The following is an 18,222-nucleotide window of genomic DNA, read 5'->3' as shown; positions in this document are numbered from 1 at the left end:
CGACTGAGCCACCCAGGTGCCCCTATTTGTGTCTCTTTAGGAAGATCCCCAAAAGGACCTACTGCAGAGGTGGCTGTCAATAAGCAAGTGAACAAGATGACTCCATGCCTGTGCATGTCAGGCATCCTCTATTCCTATCCACCCCACTTCTTGCTCATTGGACCCATGAACAACGTGGTCATGGTGACAGGGATTGCAGCTGTGTGGGGCTCAACCACATGGACTTCCCTTCACCAAGGCTGACCTGGCTACCATCACTGCTGAGAGCCTAACCCAGCACCAGCAGAGACCACTGCCAGCACCGACCTTCAGAGACGCACTGAATGCCTCATGCAGCATGATGGACATCCCACCAAATTGCTTGTGATCAAGGAACTCCCTTTCTAGGAAAAGAAGGAGGACAATGGATTCTCTGGTCTTAGCATGCACCCATCCACACCGTGGCCTCGGAGAACAACGAAACAGCCTACTGAAGGCAGACGTACCATGGCAGCCCAAAGACCACACCACAGGGTGGATTATATTCTGAATATGTAAACAATGTGTGGGGCTGTCTCCCCACAGGAGTGGCATGGAGAGAATGGTTAGCTTCAACAAAGAAAAATCATGAGCAGTCCTGAAAGCCTAGCTGAAACTAGAAGCTGCTCACTAGTGCTGCTGTCATTCTTTGTGGCTGCGTGATTTCCATGAGAACTGCTCAGCCACTCTGGCTCAAGAATCGAGAAGGCAGCTTCAGCCTCTTAGACCAAAGTTGTGCAGGACGCGTGCATGCACCATCTCCGCATCCTCTCAGCCCTACCCCTTCTCCTGCTGCTGCTGGGAGTCCATTCCCTGTAGGCTGGCTCCACACCAGGACCATCAGGCAGCACTTCCACTTAGGTGGAGGTGACACTGCTCACCTTTTTTGTTTGTTTGTTTGTTTGTTTGTTTGTTTGTTTTTTAAGGTTACTGCTCTACAGCATTCTATTTTATTTTACCCTTTTTAAAAAATATTTTATTTTTAAGTAATCTCTACACCATGGAACTCGAACTGACAGCCCTGAGATAAAGAGTCCCATGCTCCACCAACTGAGTCAGCCTGGCACCCTTATTTTTTTTAAGATTTTATTTATTTATTCATGAGAGACACACAGAGAGAGGCATAGACCTAGGCAAAGGGAGAAGCGGGCACCATGCAGGGAACCTGAGGTGGGACTCGATCCCTGGACTCCAGGATCATGTCCTGAACCAAAGGCAGATGCTCAACTGCTAAGCCACCCAGGTGTCCCAGCCTGGCACCCTTGTTTTATCTTTATTTGTATTCCTGCTTAGTTAAGATACAGTGTTATATTAGTTTCGGGTGTACCATATAGTGATTCAGCAATTCTATACATTACTGTGCTCATCACTATAACTGTCCTCTTAGTCCCCTTCAGCTATTTCACCCATCCCTCCTCCCACCTCCCCTTGGGTAACCATAAGTTTGTTCTCTGTAGTTAAGAATCTGTTTCTTGGAGGCGACTGGGTGGCTCAGTCAGTTGAGCAACTGCCTTCAGCTCAGGTCGTGATCCCAGGGTCTGGGATTGGGCCCTGCATCGGGTTCCCTGATCAATGAGTAGCCTGCTTCTCCCTCTATAATTCCCTCTGCTTGTGCGCTCATTATTTCTCTCTGTCAAATAAATAAATAAAATCTTAAAAAAAAAAAAAAAAGAATCTGGGGATCCCTGGGTCGCTCAGCAGTTTGGCGCCTGCCTTTGGCCCAGGGCGTGATCCTGGAGTCCCAGGATTGAGTCCCGCATTGGGCTCCTGGCATGGAGCCTGCTTCTCCCTCTGCCTGTGTCTCTGCCTCTCTCTCTCTCTCTCTCTGTCTATCATGAATAAATAGATAACATCTTTAAAAAAAAGAATCTGTTTCTTGGTTTGCCTCTTTTTTTCCCCTTTGCTCATTTGTTTCTTAAATTCCAAATATGAGTGAAATCATACTGTATCTGTCTTTCTCTGACGGACTTATTTGCATTATATTCTCTAGATGCATCCATGTTGTTGCAAATGGCAAGATTTCATTTCTTTTTATGGCTGGTAATATTCTATTGCATATACTCACATTTTCTCTTGGTAAATACCCAGGAATGGAATTACTGGATCATATGGTAATTCTATTTTCAATTTTTATGAGGAACCCCATCCTGTTTTTTACGGTGGATTACCAGTCTGCATTCCCACCAACAGTGCAGGAAGGTTCCTTTTTCTCCACATCCTCCCCAACACTTGTTGTTTCTTGGAGGGTTTTTTAGCCATTCTGACAGATGTGAGGTAATAATTCATTGTGGTTTTGATTTTCATTTCCCTGATGATAAGTGATGTTGAGCATCTTTTCATGTGTCTGTTGGCCATCTGTATGTCTTCTTTAGAGAAATGTCTGTTCATCTCTTCTGCCCATTTTTAAAGTGCATTATTTGGTTTTTTGGTGTTGAGTTGTATAAGTTCTTCATATATTTTGGGTACTAACCCCTTTATCAGATGTGTCATTTGCATATCTTTTCCCATTCAGAAAGTTGTCTTAGTTTTGTTGATTGTTTCCTTTGCTGTGGAGAAAATTTTATTTTGAGGTAGTCACAATAGTTTATTTTTGTTTTTGTTTTTGTGTCCCTTGCTTCAGGAGACATATCAAGAAAAATGTTGCTACAGGATACATATTGAGAAAAATGTCAGAGAGATTACTGCCTATGCTCTTTTCTAGGATTTTCATTGTCTCAGGTCTCACATTTAGGTCTTTAATTCATTTTGAGTTTATTTTTGTGTATGGTGTAACAAAATGGTCTGGTTTCATTATTTTGCATGTAGGTGTTCAATTTTTCCAACACCATTTGTTAAAAAGATTATCTTTTTCCCATTGCATAATCTTGCCTCCTTTATCAAAGATCAATTGACCAGATAATTGTGGGTTTACTCTGGGCTCTCTATTCTGTTCTATGTGTCTGTTTTTGTGCCAGTATTATACTGTTTTGATTACAGCTTTGTAGTATACCTTGAAATCTGAGTTTGTGATATTTTCAGTTTTGTTCTTCTTTTCCAAGATTGCTTTGACTATTAAGGGTCTTTTGTGGTTCCATACAGATTTTAGGATTATTTGTTCTTGTTCTGTGAAAAATGCTATTGATATTTTGATAGGGAATGCATTAAATCTGTAGATTGCTTTGGGTAGTATGAGCTTTTTTTTTTAATTTTTATTTATTTATTTATGATAGTCACACACAGAGAGAGAGAGAGAGAGAGAGAGAGAGAGGCAGAGACATAGGCAGAGGGAGAAGCAGGCTCCATGCACCGGGAGCCCGACGTGGGATTCGATCCCGGGTCTCCAGGATCACGCCCTGGGCCAAAGGCAGGCGCCAAACCGCTGCGCCACCCAGGGATCCCTAGTATGAACTTTTTAACAATATTTCTTCTTCCAATCCACGAACATGGACTATCCTTTCATTTGTTTGTGTCATCTTCACTTTCTTTCATCCAGTTTTATAGTTTTCACAGTACAGGTCTTTCACCTTCCTGGTTAAGTTTATTCCTGTTTGTTTGTTTTTTTAAGATTTTATTTATTTATTCATGAGACACACAGAGAAAGAGAGGCAGAGACATAGGCAGAGAGAGAGAAGCAGACTCCACTCAGGGAGCCCAATGTAGGACTCGACCCCAGTAATCCAGGATCACGCCCTGGAACAAAAGCAGGCGCTCAACCACTGAGCTACCCAGGCATCACAATACCTGGGTATTTTATTATTTTTGGTTCAACTGTAAATGGGATTATTTTCTTAATGTCCCTGTTTCTTCATTACTAGTATTTAGAAATGCAATGGGTTTCTGTACATTGATTTTGTATCCTGCAATCTTACTAGAGTCATTTATCACTGTTAGTAGTTTTTTGGTGGAGTCTTTGGGGTTCTGTATATATAGTATCATGTCATCTGCAAATAGTGAAAGTTTTGTTTCTTTACCAATTTGGATGTCTTTTATTTCTTTTCCTTGTCTGAGTGCTATGGCTAGGACTTCTGGTACTATGCTGAATAAAAGTAGTGAGAGTGGACATCCTTGTCTTGTTCCCAGTCCTAAGGGAAAAGCTCCCAGTTTTTAACCTTTGAGTATAATGTTAGCTGTGGGTTTTTCATATATGGCCTTTATTATGTTGAGGTATGTTCCCTCTAAACCTATTTTGTGGAGTGTTTTTATCATAAATGGATATTGTACTTTGTCAAATGCTTTTTCTGTATATATTGAAATTATCATATTGATTTTATTCTTTCTTTTGTTTATGCAATGTATCACATTGATTTATTTGCAAATATTGAAACACCCTTGTGTCCTGACACTGCTCACCTCTTAAAAAGTTATTGGGACATATATCATATGACCCAGCAAGTTTACTCTTAGGTAACTACCCAAAAGAAATGAAAACATGTCCACACAAAGATTCATACAGAAATATTCACAGCAAGATTATTATGATGGTCAAAACAGGAAACAATTAAATGTTCATCAACTGGTGAATAATAGATAAGCAAAATAAGGTACATCCATGGACTACACAGCGATACAAAAGAATGAACTACTGGTACATGCAATCACTTGGATGAACCTCAAAAACACCATGGCAAATGAAAGAAGCCAGACACAAAAAATTACATACCATATACTTCCATTTATAGGAAATTTCCATATCAGTGGTTTCCTGGGGCTGGGAATGGGAGCAGGGAGTAATGGTAACCAGGTATGAGAGATGTTTTCAGGGGATGGAAGTGTTCTAAAACTGAATTGTGGTAATGGTTGAACAACTGTTTACTAAAAATCATCAGACTGTGTGCTTACATTGGATGGGTTTTATGCTACATAAATTATACCTTATTGAAATTATTTATTTATTTTTTTTTAAAGATTTTATTTATTTATTCATGATAGCCACAGAGAGAGAGAGAGGCTCAGAGACACAGGCAGAGGGAGAAGCAGGCTCCGTGCACCGGGAGCCCGACGTGGGATTCGATCCCGGGTCTCCAGGATCGCGCCCTGGGCCAAAGGCAGGCGCCAAACCGCTGCGCCACCCAGGGATCCCTGAAATTATTTAAATAATGAAGTTAAACCTTCATGTCAGCAGCATTTGGCACAGCTGATCATCTCCTCCTCCTTGAAACCCTGTCTTCCCCACCACACTCTTGTTCTCTCCTATGTTCCATCCATGGAATAAGAGCATGATTTTTTTAAATCTATTTATTCATGAGAGACAGAGAGAGAGAGGCAGAGACACAGGCAGAGGGAGAAGCAGGCTCCATGCAGCGAGCCCGACGTGGGACTTGATCCAGGGACTCCAGGATCACGTCCTGGGCTGAAGGCGGTGCTAAACCGCTGAGCCACCGGGGCTGCCCCTAAGAACATGATTCAATCCTTTCTCCATCTCTCCTCCCCCTGGGTGAGCTCACTCAGATCTGCACCTTTAAGTATTGGTCCTGATGATGTCTAGATGTGGATCTTCAGCCTAGCTCTCTCTCCTGAACTCCAGAACTTTATATCTAAATGCCTGCTTAAAGATTCCTTCCGATGTGTAATGGGCATCTCAAACATCATGTGCCCCACTGAGCTCCTGTCCTTCTGAACACAAAGCTGTGCCACACTCAGGGTCCTCATCTCAGTTGGTGGCAGCTCCATCCTTCCCACTGCTCAGCTCTAGAAGCTTGGAATCATCTTGGACATTTCTTTTTCTCTTTCACCTACATCCAACCCATAAGCAACCCCCAATTGGCACCTCCTTCTAAACAGGTCTGGAATCAAATCATTTCTCCCTCCACACCCCCACCACCGTGGTGCAGCCCACTGTCATCCCTTGTGGGGATTGCTACGGTAGCCTCCTCACAGCCTCCCTGCTTCCACCTTTGCCCTGCATCTTTTCACAATATAATACCCAATGTTGTCCTATAACTAAATCCGATCACATCATTCCTCTATGCAGAGCTCTCCTGGTTCCACATTTCATTTGGCCCTATGTGACCCAGCCATGCATTACCATTTTGACCCCAAGATTTTGGTCACTCTGCTTCATCCTGTCTGGCCTCCTTGCTGATACTTGAACATGCCAGACACATTTCCAGCTTAGGACCTTTGCACTTGTGATTTCCCCTGCCTAGAATACTCCCCTCCCATGACAGGGAGAATTCTAAATTGACCCCTGTGATTCTTACTCCTGGTAGCCACATCTTTATGTAATCTCCTGTTGTATATGAATAGGACTACATGTCCAAGCCTTCTCCTCCTCCTCCTACAGAAGAAGAAGAGGCGGAGAGAGGGAGATGAGGAAGGTGAGGAGAAGGCGGGAGGAGGAGAGGAGGAGAGGAGGGAGGAAGAGGAGGAGAGCTGAGGCGGATATTAGCGGAGGAGTAGTCTTATTCTTCTTCTTCTTTTCGTTTTTCTTTCTTTCTTTCTTGTCTTTCTTTCTTTCTCTTTCTTCTTTCTTCTTATTTCTTCTTTCTTTTCTTCTTTCTTTCTCTTTCTTTCTTTCCTTTCTTCTTTCTTTCTTTCTTTCTTTCTTTCTTTCTTTTCTTCTTCTCCTTCTCCTTCTCCTCCTTCTTCTTCTTCTTCTTAGATTTATTTTATTTGGGACGCCTGGTTGGCTCAGCGGTTGAGCATCTGCCTTCATCCCAGGGTGTGATCTCAGAGTCCTGGGGTTGAGTCCCATATCGGGCTCCTTGCATGGAGCCTGCTTCTCCTATCTCTGCCTCTCTCTCGGTCTCTCTCTGTGTCTCTCATGAATAAGTAAATAAAGTATTTTTTTAAATATTTATTTTAGGGATCCCTGGGTGGCGCAGCAGTTTGGCGCCTGCTTGGCCCAGGGCGTGATCCTGGAGACCCGGGATCAAATCCCACGTCGGGCTCCCAGTGCATGGAGCCTGCTTCTCCCTCTGCTTGTGTCTCTGCCTCTCTCTCTCTCTCTCACTGTGTCCCTATCATAAATAAAATAAAATTAAAAAATTAAAAAATATATTTATTTTATTTATTTAAGAGAGAGAGAGAGAGAGGACATGTGCATGCACAAGCAGGAGGCAGGGCAGAGGGAGAGAATCTCATGCAGACCCCCCAATGAGCACTGAGCTAGACAGAGGCTCTATCCCAGGACCCTGAGATCATGACCTGAGCCAAAATCGAATCAGATGCTCAACCAACTGAGCCACCCATGAGTTATATGTCCTTGAGGACATATAACTTCCTTTTAACCAATAGAAGATTATGGCAAAAATAGTGAAATATAACTCCCATGATTATAGTTCATTATATGATAAGGGTGAAAAACTGCAAAACACCCCCCCCCCTTTTCTTCATTACACTCACTACCTCCTAACCTACTGAAATATATTTATTGTTTGATGCCTCCTCTCTCTACCAGAATATAAGCCCCTGAGAACAGGGATTTTTGTTTGGTTCACTGGTGTTTCAGGCGTCTGTACTGGGACCCCATGCATCTTCAGATGAGGAGTCCTGAAACAGCTAAAGAAATGGCAGCACTGTGGGGGCCATTATGCTAAGGTAATTTATGTGCATGTGTTAACTTGGGTGAGGTTATGTGCTCAGAGGACAGGCAGGAGGCCTTTCTGGGGCTGCCTCTAGGGTCAAGCCCTTGGCCTTCTAGCCCCGGCAATGCCAATGAGCTGATTTGGCTGAGAAACAAGATTAGCTGCTGACTGGTAATCAGGGCAGCCTGACCAGCTCCTCAGGGCCGGGCAGCTCACATGAGTGGCTCAGGGTCAGCCGGGCCCTGTGACCTGTTCAGCCCTAGCAGCCGCAGCCCCCTCTTTGGGGAGGGTCAACAAGAGTGCTAGAGTGGCTGGGGCCATCCCAGCCTCCTCCTCCCTGAAGGCAACACGTAGGGACCAGCTGGGCTGCGCTGAGTCTATTCCTTCTGACATTGGCCTCATTTCTTCTGTGCTACTGCAAGATGGGCTCCCCGAGAGCACTCTGAGATGGAGTTAAACATGCAGGGTGCTTATTACCAGGAGTCCAGGGGACCCACTCTTGTGGAAGGGAAGGGTGGAAACCAGATTAAGTATAAGGAAAACTGCCATGAGAGCCTCAGGTAACTCTATGTGAAGCTCCAGAGCTGAAATAGTCCTTTGTAGTTGCCCACCATTGGGCCAGACCAGTTATTTGGATGTGAGCCACCAGGGAAGAGTGTGACCTTGGGCCAGGTGGCTCTCTGCAGCTGAGGCAGGCCCTGGATGGGCTGCCAGCCAAAGGCTGTCTACTGACCGCAGTACCAGCAGCTGGGTGGCAAGTCCCTTCTTTTATTATTTTTTTAAGATTGATTGATAGATTGATTGATGTAATCTCTACACCCAAAATGAGGCTCAAACTCACAACCCTGAGGTCCATAACAGGAGCAGAAACCAAGAGTAGGACGGAGCCAATGGCAGGTCCCTTCTTGGAAGAATGATCAGTGCTGAGCATCTCCCTGTTTGTGACATTGGCCAACATCCCTTCCATTGAGGCCCTCTCTTTTATTTGTAATTATTTTCATTTTAAGATATATTAAAAATGCAGAGTGCCTAGGTGGTTCAGTCTGTTAAGCATGCCTTCACTTAGGGCTTAGGTCAGGATCTAAGGGCCCTGAGATCAAGCCCTGCATCAAAGTCCCTGCTCCGTGGGTAGTCTGCAGATCGGCCTCTCCCTCTTCCTCCATCCCTCCCCCTGCCCTACTCCAGCACTGCTCATGTGCGCACTCTCTCTCTCAAATAAATAAATAAATATTTTTAAAAAGATATATTAAGGGGTACCTGGGTGGCTCAGTTGGTTAGACAGAGCTCAGCTCATGATATCGGGGTCCTGGGATGGAGCCCCCTCATCAGGCTCCCTGCTCAGCAGGGATTCTGCTTCTCCATCTTCCTCTGCCTCTCCCTGCTGGCTTGCGCTCTCCCTCGCTCCCTATCTCTCTCTCTCAAATAAATAAAATATTTTTTAAAAAGATATATTAAAAAATGCAAAAAAGCACTCTTTAAAATCCATAAGACAAAAGACACAGAATTACAACAGAAACCAATTGTATGTATGTATGTATGTATGTATGTATTTTTACCAATTGTATTTATATTCAGGTATTGAAATGTTAAAACAAATTTGTGATATAGTCAGAAATATGCATCTTTATTTAAAGCATTAGATATTAACATTTTTAAAAATACATTTAAAAATATAAATAAAGCATTAAGTAAGATTCAGCGGCAGGTCCAATAACTGCCATAATTTCAAAGTGATGATTAATCTAGACAACGTTGTAATGTGATGGGAGAATATCTGTCATTTTGATTTATGACAAAGTCACACGTGTTACAAATCCCTCTGTGGTCTGTTGCCCACCTCAGAGTTGAAGCAAAGGCTAAATGTCAGTTAGAAGTTACAGAAAATAAAGATCTTTCCCTATATCAATTCCAGGTGTAGGAATGTGGGTATTGGTGTGAAGGCGGAGGGTGGGTTCCAGGAAATTAGGTTCTGGCAGAGGACACTCCCCACCCCCACCCCCAGCAAGAGAGACCAGGATGCTCCCAACCCAAAACTCGCCAAGAGGGCAGATGGGGAGGCCCGCCCAGCCTCTTCTGACCTGGGGGTCCAAGTGTTTGCCATGTAACCCTTCCCCCAGATGCTGGGAGTCCGGCTCCAGGGTCCCAGGTTGGGCCTCAGGCCCCACGCTCCGTGTCCCCCCGCAGGCGCCCCGCCCCCCGCCCCCGCGCGGCCCCTCTAGCTGCTTCCCGGGCCCCAGGCCTGTAGCCGACGCGGGGACCTGACCCGGCCAGGCCCCTGCAAATGAGGGGGCGCGCCGGGCGCCCGGGGCCTGACCCGCAGCGACCCGCTGTGACCAGCCATGCGGCGGCCCTCTTAGGCAGGCCCCGCCCGGCCGGCCCCGGCCATAAAAAGGCGGGTCGGGCGCCGCCGCCGCCGCAGCCGCCCGCCGCGACCCCCCGCGCCCGCACCATGGCCGGCCCCGGCCTCGCCTGCTGCCTGCTCGGCCTCCTGGCGCTGACCTCCGCCTGCTACATCCAGAACTGCCCCCTGGGCGGCAAGAGGGCCGCGCTGGACCTCGACGTGCGCCAGGTGAGCCCCGCCCCTACGGGCCCCGCGCCCCCCGCCTCGCGGGCCCCGCGCTCACCCCGCTCCCGCCCTCCCGCCAGTGCCTCCCCTGCGGCCCCGGGGGCCAAGGGCGCTGCTTCGGGCCCAGCATCTGCTGCGGCGACGAGCTGGGCTGCTTCGTGGGCACGGCCGAGGCGCTGCGCTGCCAGGAGGAGAACTACCTGCCGTCGCCCTGCCAGTCGGGCCGCACGCCGTGCGGGAGCGGGGGTCGCTGCGCCGCCGCCGGCATCTGCTGCAGCCCGGGTGAGCTGGCGCCGGGGAGGGCCCGGGAGGGGGCGCCCGGGCACAGGGCCGGGGGCCGGGGCCGGGGCCGGGGCCGGGGGCCGGGGCCGGGGCCGGGGCCGGGGCCGGGGCCGGGCCCCCGCGGGGCGGACCCTGATCCGGCGTCTCTCCTCCCAGACGGCTGCCGCGCCGACCCCGCCTGCGACCCCGACGCCGCCTTCTCCCAGCGCTGAGCTCATTGCAGAAGTAGTGAACACAATAAAGCAGAGTTTCCCCCCCAACTCGACTGGCGTCTTGGTGTCGGAAATGGGAGGGAGGGCGCCGGGGGACCCCGACGGTCGCGCCTGGGGCCTGCGTCTCTGGCTCCCCGCGGTTCAGGGCCCCGGTCCGGGCGCGGTCCCCGCCGCCGGAATCCCGCAGGGGGCGAGGGAGGGGGCAGCAGGGCGGGCTGCGAGGAGAGTAATCTCCGCTTCCAAACAGAGCTGGGAGCGCACCGCGGGTGGACTGAAGAGATTTCTTTTTTTTTTTAAGATTTTATTTATTTGAAAGAAAGAGAATACAAACGGGGAGGAGCAGAGGGGAAGGGAGAAGCCGACTTACCCGCTCAGCAGGGAGCCTGATGTGGGGCTCCGTCCCCAGGCCCTGGGATCATGGCCAGAGCCCAAGGCAGCCGCTTGGCGGACTGAGCCACTCAGGTGCCCCGGGAGGAACGTTCAAAAACCCAAAGGATAAGGTGGGGTGGGCCTGACGGCACCCAGAGGAGCGGGAGGCGGCCGGCGGCGCCTGAGTGACTCCCCTGCCTTTGGAAGGAGGCGTGAGCGCCCCTGACGGGCCTTCAGTCTCCACGGAGCTGGACTCCAAAGCCCCGGAGGCCACAGGTGCTCAGACAAGGTGGCCAGGCTGCGGTGCCCCCAGCTGGCCTGCTCTGGCCTGTGCGGGAGAGGAACTTGGCAGTGCTGGGCCTCTTGCAGGACAGGGGTTCAGGAGAGCCCGCAACCACAGAAATGACCACAAGATGCAAAAGCTTCCTACAAACAGAATCCTCAACCGTTTGTCATCTGTTCCTGGACCAAAAACCCTATTGGGAATCAAGAGAGCTTAATTCCTCTTCCCCAAAACATGCTGTCACTTATCCATGCCACTGGGCAAGCAACTTCAGAAGGTGCATGGCCACACTCCTACTCTAAGTAAAACAGGAACAGATCACTCCCTGTTAGTGAGGGGAAAAAAATGTAATTTTTATGGCTTTCTCTCGAACTGGAGAACTACAGAGCACTGCCCCAGTATGTGGGTTTCACAGGATAGAGAGAAAAAAACATACTGAAGAGAACTGTTAAGGTTTTCTTTATATAAATTACAAAAACAGGCAAAACTAAGCTATGGTGCTAGAAGTCTTGGGTGGAGTGGTGACTGGAGGGGACCCAAGGGCAGTTCCAGAGTGCTTGTCATATTCTGTTTCCTGGTCTGCGAGCTGGTGGAACAGGAGTGGTTATTTTCAGAAAACAACTCAGTATGCATGTGATTTGTTGACTTTTATATGTATATTATATTTGAATAAAAGGTTTTAAAAATGAAAAAAGTATCATTACTGCTAAGATGAATGGAGAGAATAGAGATGAAGCTTTTGGGGTTTTTTAAGTGCTTATCATTTTATTTTTTATTAAGTCATCGCTACACCCAAAGTGGGACTTGAATTCATGACCCTGAGATCAAGAGTCACGTGCTCCACAGACTCAGCCAGCCAAGTGTCCCTGACATAAGGCTTTTGAAAACTCCAGTGGCCTTTCGCAACCTGGTCCATGGTTCTTTTTGTTCTTTTGGAGGTTTTTTGCTTTTAGTTTATTGATTTTTGTTTTTAGATTTCACATATAAGTGAAACCATATGATGTTTATCTTTTTCTGTTTGGCTTATTTCACTTGGCGTAATACCTTCTAGGTCTATCCATGTTGTCACAAATGGCAAGATCTCACCCTTTTTCATGACTGAACAATATTCCACTGGATAGACTGTGGTTCTTGCTGAGGCCATGAGAGCAGGCCCTCCTTCCACCCCACATCCAGGGGAATTAGTCACTGAAAGGGACACAAGATGACTCAAAGTTCAAACCAACTATGGTGAAGGATGTGATGCACATAAATGGATTTTTAAAAATATTTTATTATTTATTCATAAGAGACACAGAGAGAGAGGCAGAGACATAGGCTTCCTGTGGGGAGCCAGTTGCAGAACTGGATCCCAGGACCCCGGGATCACAACCTGAGCCAAAGGCAGATGCTCAACCACTGAGCCACCCAGGTGGCCCACAATTGGATATTTGAGGATGGTTGCAGAGTTCTGTGTCCTTCAGGAACCACACAGCTGGGAGGGCTAGAGCGAGGGGTGACTGTGCTCCTCACTTACAGACATCAGGTGACGGATTTGTGTTTTCCAAGTTGGAATGTTCACTCACCGCCTTAGCAGGAAGTCTGAGATCTCCCCTCTGAGACCTCTTTCTCTCCCCTGAGAGAGAAACAGGCTCCCTGCAAGGAGCCTGATGTGGGACTCAATCCCAAGACCCCAGGATCACAACCTGAGCCAAAGGCAGATGCTCAACCACTGAGCCACCAGGTGCCCTACTTCATGATATTAATATATTGTTGAATTTTGTTTTGCAGCTTGCGTGTGTGTGATAACAGTCTGTGGTCATGGTTTTTGTTGTTGTAGTATTTAAAATTTAATTAATATATTATTATCATATATGATTATTAATATAGTATCAAAATTAGTTATTCTTATTTTAATTCCAGTATAGTTAACATACAGTTAACTGTATGTTAACATATTAGTTTTGGTGTACAATACAGTGATTCAACACTTCCATACAATACCCAGTGCTTATCACAAGTGCACTCCCTCATCCAGATCACCTGCTTCACCCATCCCCCCACTCACCTCCCCTCTGGTGACCACCCCTTTGTTCTTTATGGTTAAGAGTCTGTTTCTTGGTTTGTCTCTTTTTTTTTGTCTCCTTGCTTATTTGTTTTGTTTCTTAAAATTCCACATATGAGTGAAATCATATGGTATTTGTCTTTCTCTGATTTATTTCACTTAGCATTATACTTTCTAGCTCCATCCAAGTTGTTGCAAATGGGAAGATTTCATTCTTTCTTATGGTTGAATAATATTCCATTGTATATATATACCGCATCTTCTTTTTTAAAAAATTTATTTTATTTTATTTATTTATGATAGTCATATATATATAGAGAGAGAGAGGCAGAGACACAGGCAGAGGGAGAAGCAGGCTCCTTGCACCGGGAGCCTGACGTGGGATTCGATCCCGGGTCTCCAGGATCACGCCCTGGGCCAAAGGCAGGCGCCAAACCGCTGCGCCACCCAGGGATCCCCTATACCACATCTTCTTTATCCATCTATCAATAGATGGACATTTGGGTTGCTTCCATAATCTCATAACAAAAGCTAAAAACCAGAAAGACTGTGGCAAAGGTAAATGTTTTGATATGAAAAGATACCCCAAATTTACTTTGTCAAAAATAATGTAAATTAGGACATATAGATTATGTAAATAATACTAATTTGTAAAACAACAGCTGTGTGAAGCTTTAGGACAAAGGTGTTCCAGTCTGAAAGCTATACTTTCTTTCTTTTTTTTTTTTTTTAGTGTAAGCTCTAAGCCCAATGTGAGGCTGAACTCATGACCCAGAGATTAAAAGTCACATGCTTCACTGACTGAGCCAGTTGGGCCGCCCCAGTCTGAAAATTATAAACAGCAACTTCATCATTGAACATGTATTTCTATGATTTTTTTTTGTATTTCTATGATTGATTTTTCTGCCATACAGTCTTATCGAGGACCTCCAGTACAATTCCTAAGGGCAGTAATTTCAATTTTCTGTAGGGGTCCCTATGCATAGGTTAAGCAAGCTGGCTTCTCTTCCATATCTAAGTTTAGTGTAGTTTAGTCTTTAAATCTGGAGTGGTATGAAAATATACCAAAAGTTTTCCAGCATCATGATTTTCCATGGGGCAGAGTTCAGGGATATTTCTTTCCCATTCCTAACATTTCCTTTTTGCATCCCTGAGGTAACACTCCTCCAAGGGGAGAAAGTAGCCGAAGTGGGCTTGCAGAGAAGGAATGATGCATACAGTCCACCCCTTCCTCTCCGGCCTCTTGGGATCAGGCTGCTAGCCCAGGAAGCAGGTGCTGGCAACAGAGCAAGTGCGTGGAAAAGCAAAGGAGCAGGAAAGCCTTGGTAAGAGGGTCCAGCTCCCTGTGCCTAGGACAGTAAACATCTCCAACCATCATCCTTATGGAGCCCACTTGCCAGCAGCAGAAATCACATTCTCTGACATCAGCTCTACCAATAATAGAAGTAGTATTGTGAAATAAAATCTTTAAAAGGGGGGGCACCTGGGTGTCTTAGCTGTTGAGCACCTGCCTTCAGTTCAGGTCATGATCCGGGAGTCCTGAGATCAAGCTCCACAACAGGCTCCCCCCGCAGGGAATCTGCTTCTCCCTCTGCCTATGTCTCTGTCTCTCTCTGTGTGTCTCTCATGAATTAATAAATAAAATCTAAAAAAAAAATTAGTATTGTAATCTCCATATGTCAGGTTCTTTTGTGTCATTTTTCAGTTGTTGCAGAATTCAGGGCTTAAGGTAAGGTGAGGCTGCTGTAATAAAAACACTGAAATAATGGGACGCCTGGGTGGCTCAGCCTGCCTTCGGCCCAGGTCCAAATCCCACGGTCCCAGGATCGGGCTCCCTGCATGGACCCTGCTTCTCCCTCTGCCTATGTCTCTGCCTCTCTCTCTCTGTGTCTCTCATGAATAAGTAAATAAAATCTTAAAACAAAACAAAAAACCCCCACCGAAATAGTAAGGAGGCTTCAGGGGCTTCTAGAAGGTAGATGTTTCTCTGTCTCCTATCAGCCTGAGATGAGCATTCCTGGCTTTGTCCCACCCTGTTACTTAAGGATCCAGATTTCTTCTGTCATAGTTCTGGCACCTTCTAGTCCTTGTCATTGTCTGATGCTTGAGGTGAGGATGCTGCAGACTCCAACAGGTGGGAAAGGAAAGAGCATAGAGGAGACACACCCACTGTTTTAAGACCTCAAGTTCACTATCCCTTTTGCTCACACTTTATTAACAAAAGCATTGTCATACAGACACACCTCACTGCAAAGAAAGCTGGAAAATGTGGCTATAATTCTGTTGCTATGAATTCCAATCAAACTCCCAGAAACGTTTGTTTGTTCGTTTGCTTGTTTGCTGGGGGGAGGGGCTGTAGAAATCATTAAGTTGATTCCAAAATTTATATGGCAGCAGAACTAAAATAGCCAAACCAATTCTGCAAGAGAACAAAGTTGGAAGAGTCACGCTACCTGATTTCCAGACTTACCATAAAGCTACCATATTGAAGACAAGATGGTAGTGGATAAATGATAGCGCTACAGACCAATAGAATGGACAAAGGAATCCAGAAATAGATCTTCACGTATATGATCAAATGATTTTGAGGAAGTTATTATGATAATTCAAAGGGGGGATGCCTGGGTGGCTCAGTAATTGAACATCTGCCTTCAGCCCAGGGCATGATCCTGGAGTTCTGGGATCGAGTCCCACATCACGCTCCCTGCGAGGAGCCTGCTTCTCTCTCTGCCTGTGTCTCTGCCTCTGTCTCTTTCATGAATAAATAAATAAATCTTTAAAAAAAAAAGATAATTCAAAGGGAAAAAAGTAGTCCTTTCAACAAGCAGTGATGGAACAAATGGATATCCAGATGCAAAAAATGAACTGCAACCCTAACTTGCACCAACACAACTCAGAATGGATCAATGTTCAAATTCTACTCTGTTTAAAACTTACACAGTTTCGGTGATTACCAATACAGCCACTCCAAACATTTACGTAAAAGTTATTGTGTGAATATAGCTAGTTATTTCACTTGGATGAGTACTGGGATTTGTTGGGTTAAATGGTAAGGAAAAGCATAACTTTGTGAAAAACTATTGAACATTTTTCCAGAGTGGTTGAATGAATTTGCATCTTCACCAGCAATATATGAGAGTCCCAATTACTCCCTATCCTTGTCAGCACCTGATATTGTCAGCATTTTTAAAAGTCTTTGTAATGAATCTCTCATTGTGATTTTAACTTGCATTTCCTTAACAACTAATGATGTTCAACATCTTGACATGTCTTTATTTGCCATCTACAGATCTTGTTAGGTGATGTATCTTTTTACATCTTTTGCCCATTTATTTAATTTAATCTCTCTCTACATCCAACATGGGTGGGGCTCGAACTCACAACCACGAGATCAATAATCACATGCTCTACCTACTGAGCCAGCCAAATGCCCCAACAATCCAACTTTCTTAAGATTTTATTTATTTATTCATGAGAGACACAGAGAGAGAGAGAGGCAGAGACACAGGCAGAGGGAGAAGCAGGCTCCCTGCAGGGAGCCTGATGTGGGACTTGATCCCATCCTGGGACTCCAGGATTACATATGCCCAGAGCTGAAAGAAGACTCTCAAAACCACTGAGCCACCCCGGCGTCCCCAATCCAACTTTTTATTTTATTTTATTTTATTTTTATTTTTATTTTTTATGATAGTCACAGAGAGAGAGAGAGAGAGAGGCAGAGACATAGGCAGAGGGAGAAGCAGGCTCCATGCACCGGGAGCCCGACATGGGACTCGATCCAGGGTCTCCAGGATCACGCCCTGGGCCAAAGGCAGGCGCTAAACCGCTGTGCCACCCAGGGATCCCTCAATCCAACTTTTTAAATGGACAAAAGATTTAGGATGCCCAGCAGGCTCAGTCGCTAGAGCATATGACTCTTGATCTCAAGGTTGTGAATTCAAGCCCCATGTCGGGTGTAGAGATTACTTAAAATCTTAAAAATTATAATAAAATTAAAATGTTGAATTGTTTTCTGAGTATGGAGTTTTGAGAAGTCCTTATATATTCTGTGTGTCAGTCCCTGATAAGCTCTGTGAGTTGTAAATCTTTCCTTCCAGTCTGTGTCTTACCTCTTCATTCTTTTGAAGAACAGAAGTTCTTAATTTTGGTGAATTCCAAACATATCAAATTTATTCTTTTACGGACCGTCCTTTTGGTGTCAGAGCTAAGAAATCTTTGCATTTTTCAAGTTTGTAAATGATTTCTCCCATGATTTCTTCAAGATGCTTTAGAGTTTTAGGTTTTATATTTAGGGTATACGATCCATTTTTACTTAAACCAGCTGCCTCTTTCCATCTCCCTGTGTCCTGGAGGGTTACTAAGATCCTATTAGGTCTGGTCCTGCCCCTGTCCTACCAAGACCTGGGGACAGGTGCCAGATAGGCCACACCAGGAGTCCATGGCAGGGATAGAAGCCCACATGGCTCCTGCCCTCCCTCGACACTTAATCCCGCTGAGCACTGAGCCAGGTCAGGGGTGACAGCAAACTGGAGCTCTAGGACCAGAAAAGAGCCTGACCTTGGGTTGACACCAGGACCCTGGCCAGGTCTGACTGAGGCTGACTCATGACACTCTACCCTAAGGCTGGGTGTTGGTGCCAGGGCTCAGAGTGACTGCTCTCTGCCTGCGCTTCCTCCTGGCCTCTAAATCAGTGGAAGGTTCCAGAGGAGATGCAGCCTCTTGTTGCCCCAAGGCCTGCACCAAGAAATCCCAAGGACAGGATGTAAAGAACAGAGGAGGCAGAGAGAGAGGGAGGAAGGTGAGAGGGCAGGGGGATGTAATGGGACAAGGAGGGAAGCAAAAGAGAGCCCAGGAGCTGAGGGATGGGGGAAGACAGCCAAGTGAAGAGCAAAGAGGATAAAGGGAATAGAGTGGACAGAGAAGGACAGAAGGACACAGAATTT

General features: G+C 46.1%; 1 protein-coding gene across 1 annotated transcript; it reads left to right on the top strand.

The window, feature by feature from the left end:
• The first annotated feature begins 9,942 nt into the window (after nt 1–9,942).
• On the top strand, nt 9,943–10,583 carry OXT (oxytocin/neurophysin I prepropeptide). Its single transcript, XM_038572981.1, has 3 exons — nt 9,943–10,092; nt 10,170–10,371; nt 10,528–10,583. The coding sequence occupies exons 1-3, from the start codon at nt 9,973–9,975 to the stop codon at nt 10,581–10,583; spliced, it is 378 nt and encodes a 125-aa protein (XP_038428909.1). The 5' UTR covers nt 9,943–9,972.
• The last annotated feature ends 7,639 nt before the right edge of the window (nt 10,584–18,222 follow it).

Source organism: Canis lupus, chromosome 24 (genome assembly GCF_011100685.1).
Source record: "Canis lupus familiaris isolate Mischka breed German Shepherd chromosome 24, alternate assembly UU_Cfam_GSD_1.0, whole genome shotgun sequence".
Lineage (NCBI taxonomy): Eukaryota > Metazoa > Chordata > Mammalia > Carnivora > Canidae > Canis > Canis lupus.
The sequence above is the reverse complement of the archived record's forward strand: the minus strand, read 5'-3'. Positions and strand labels throughout refer to the sequence as shown.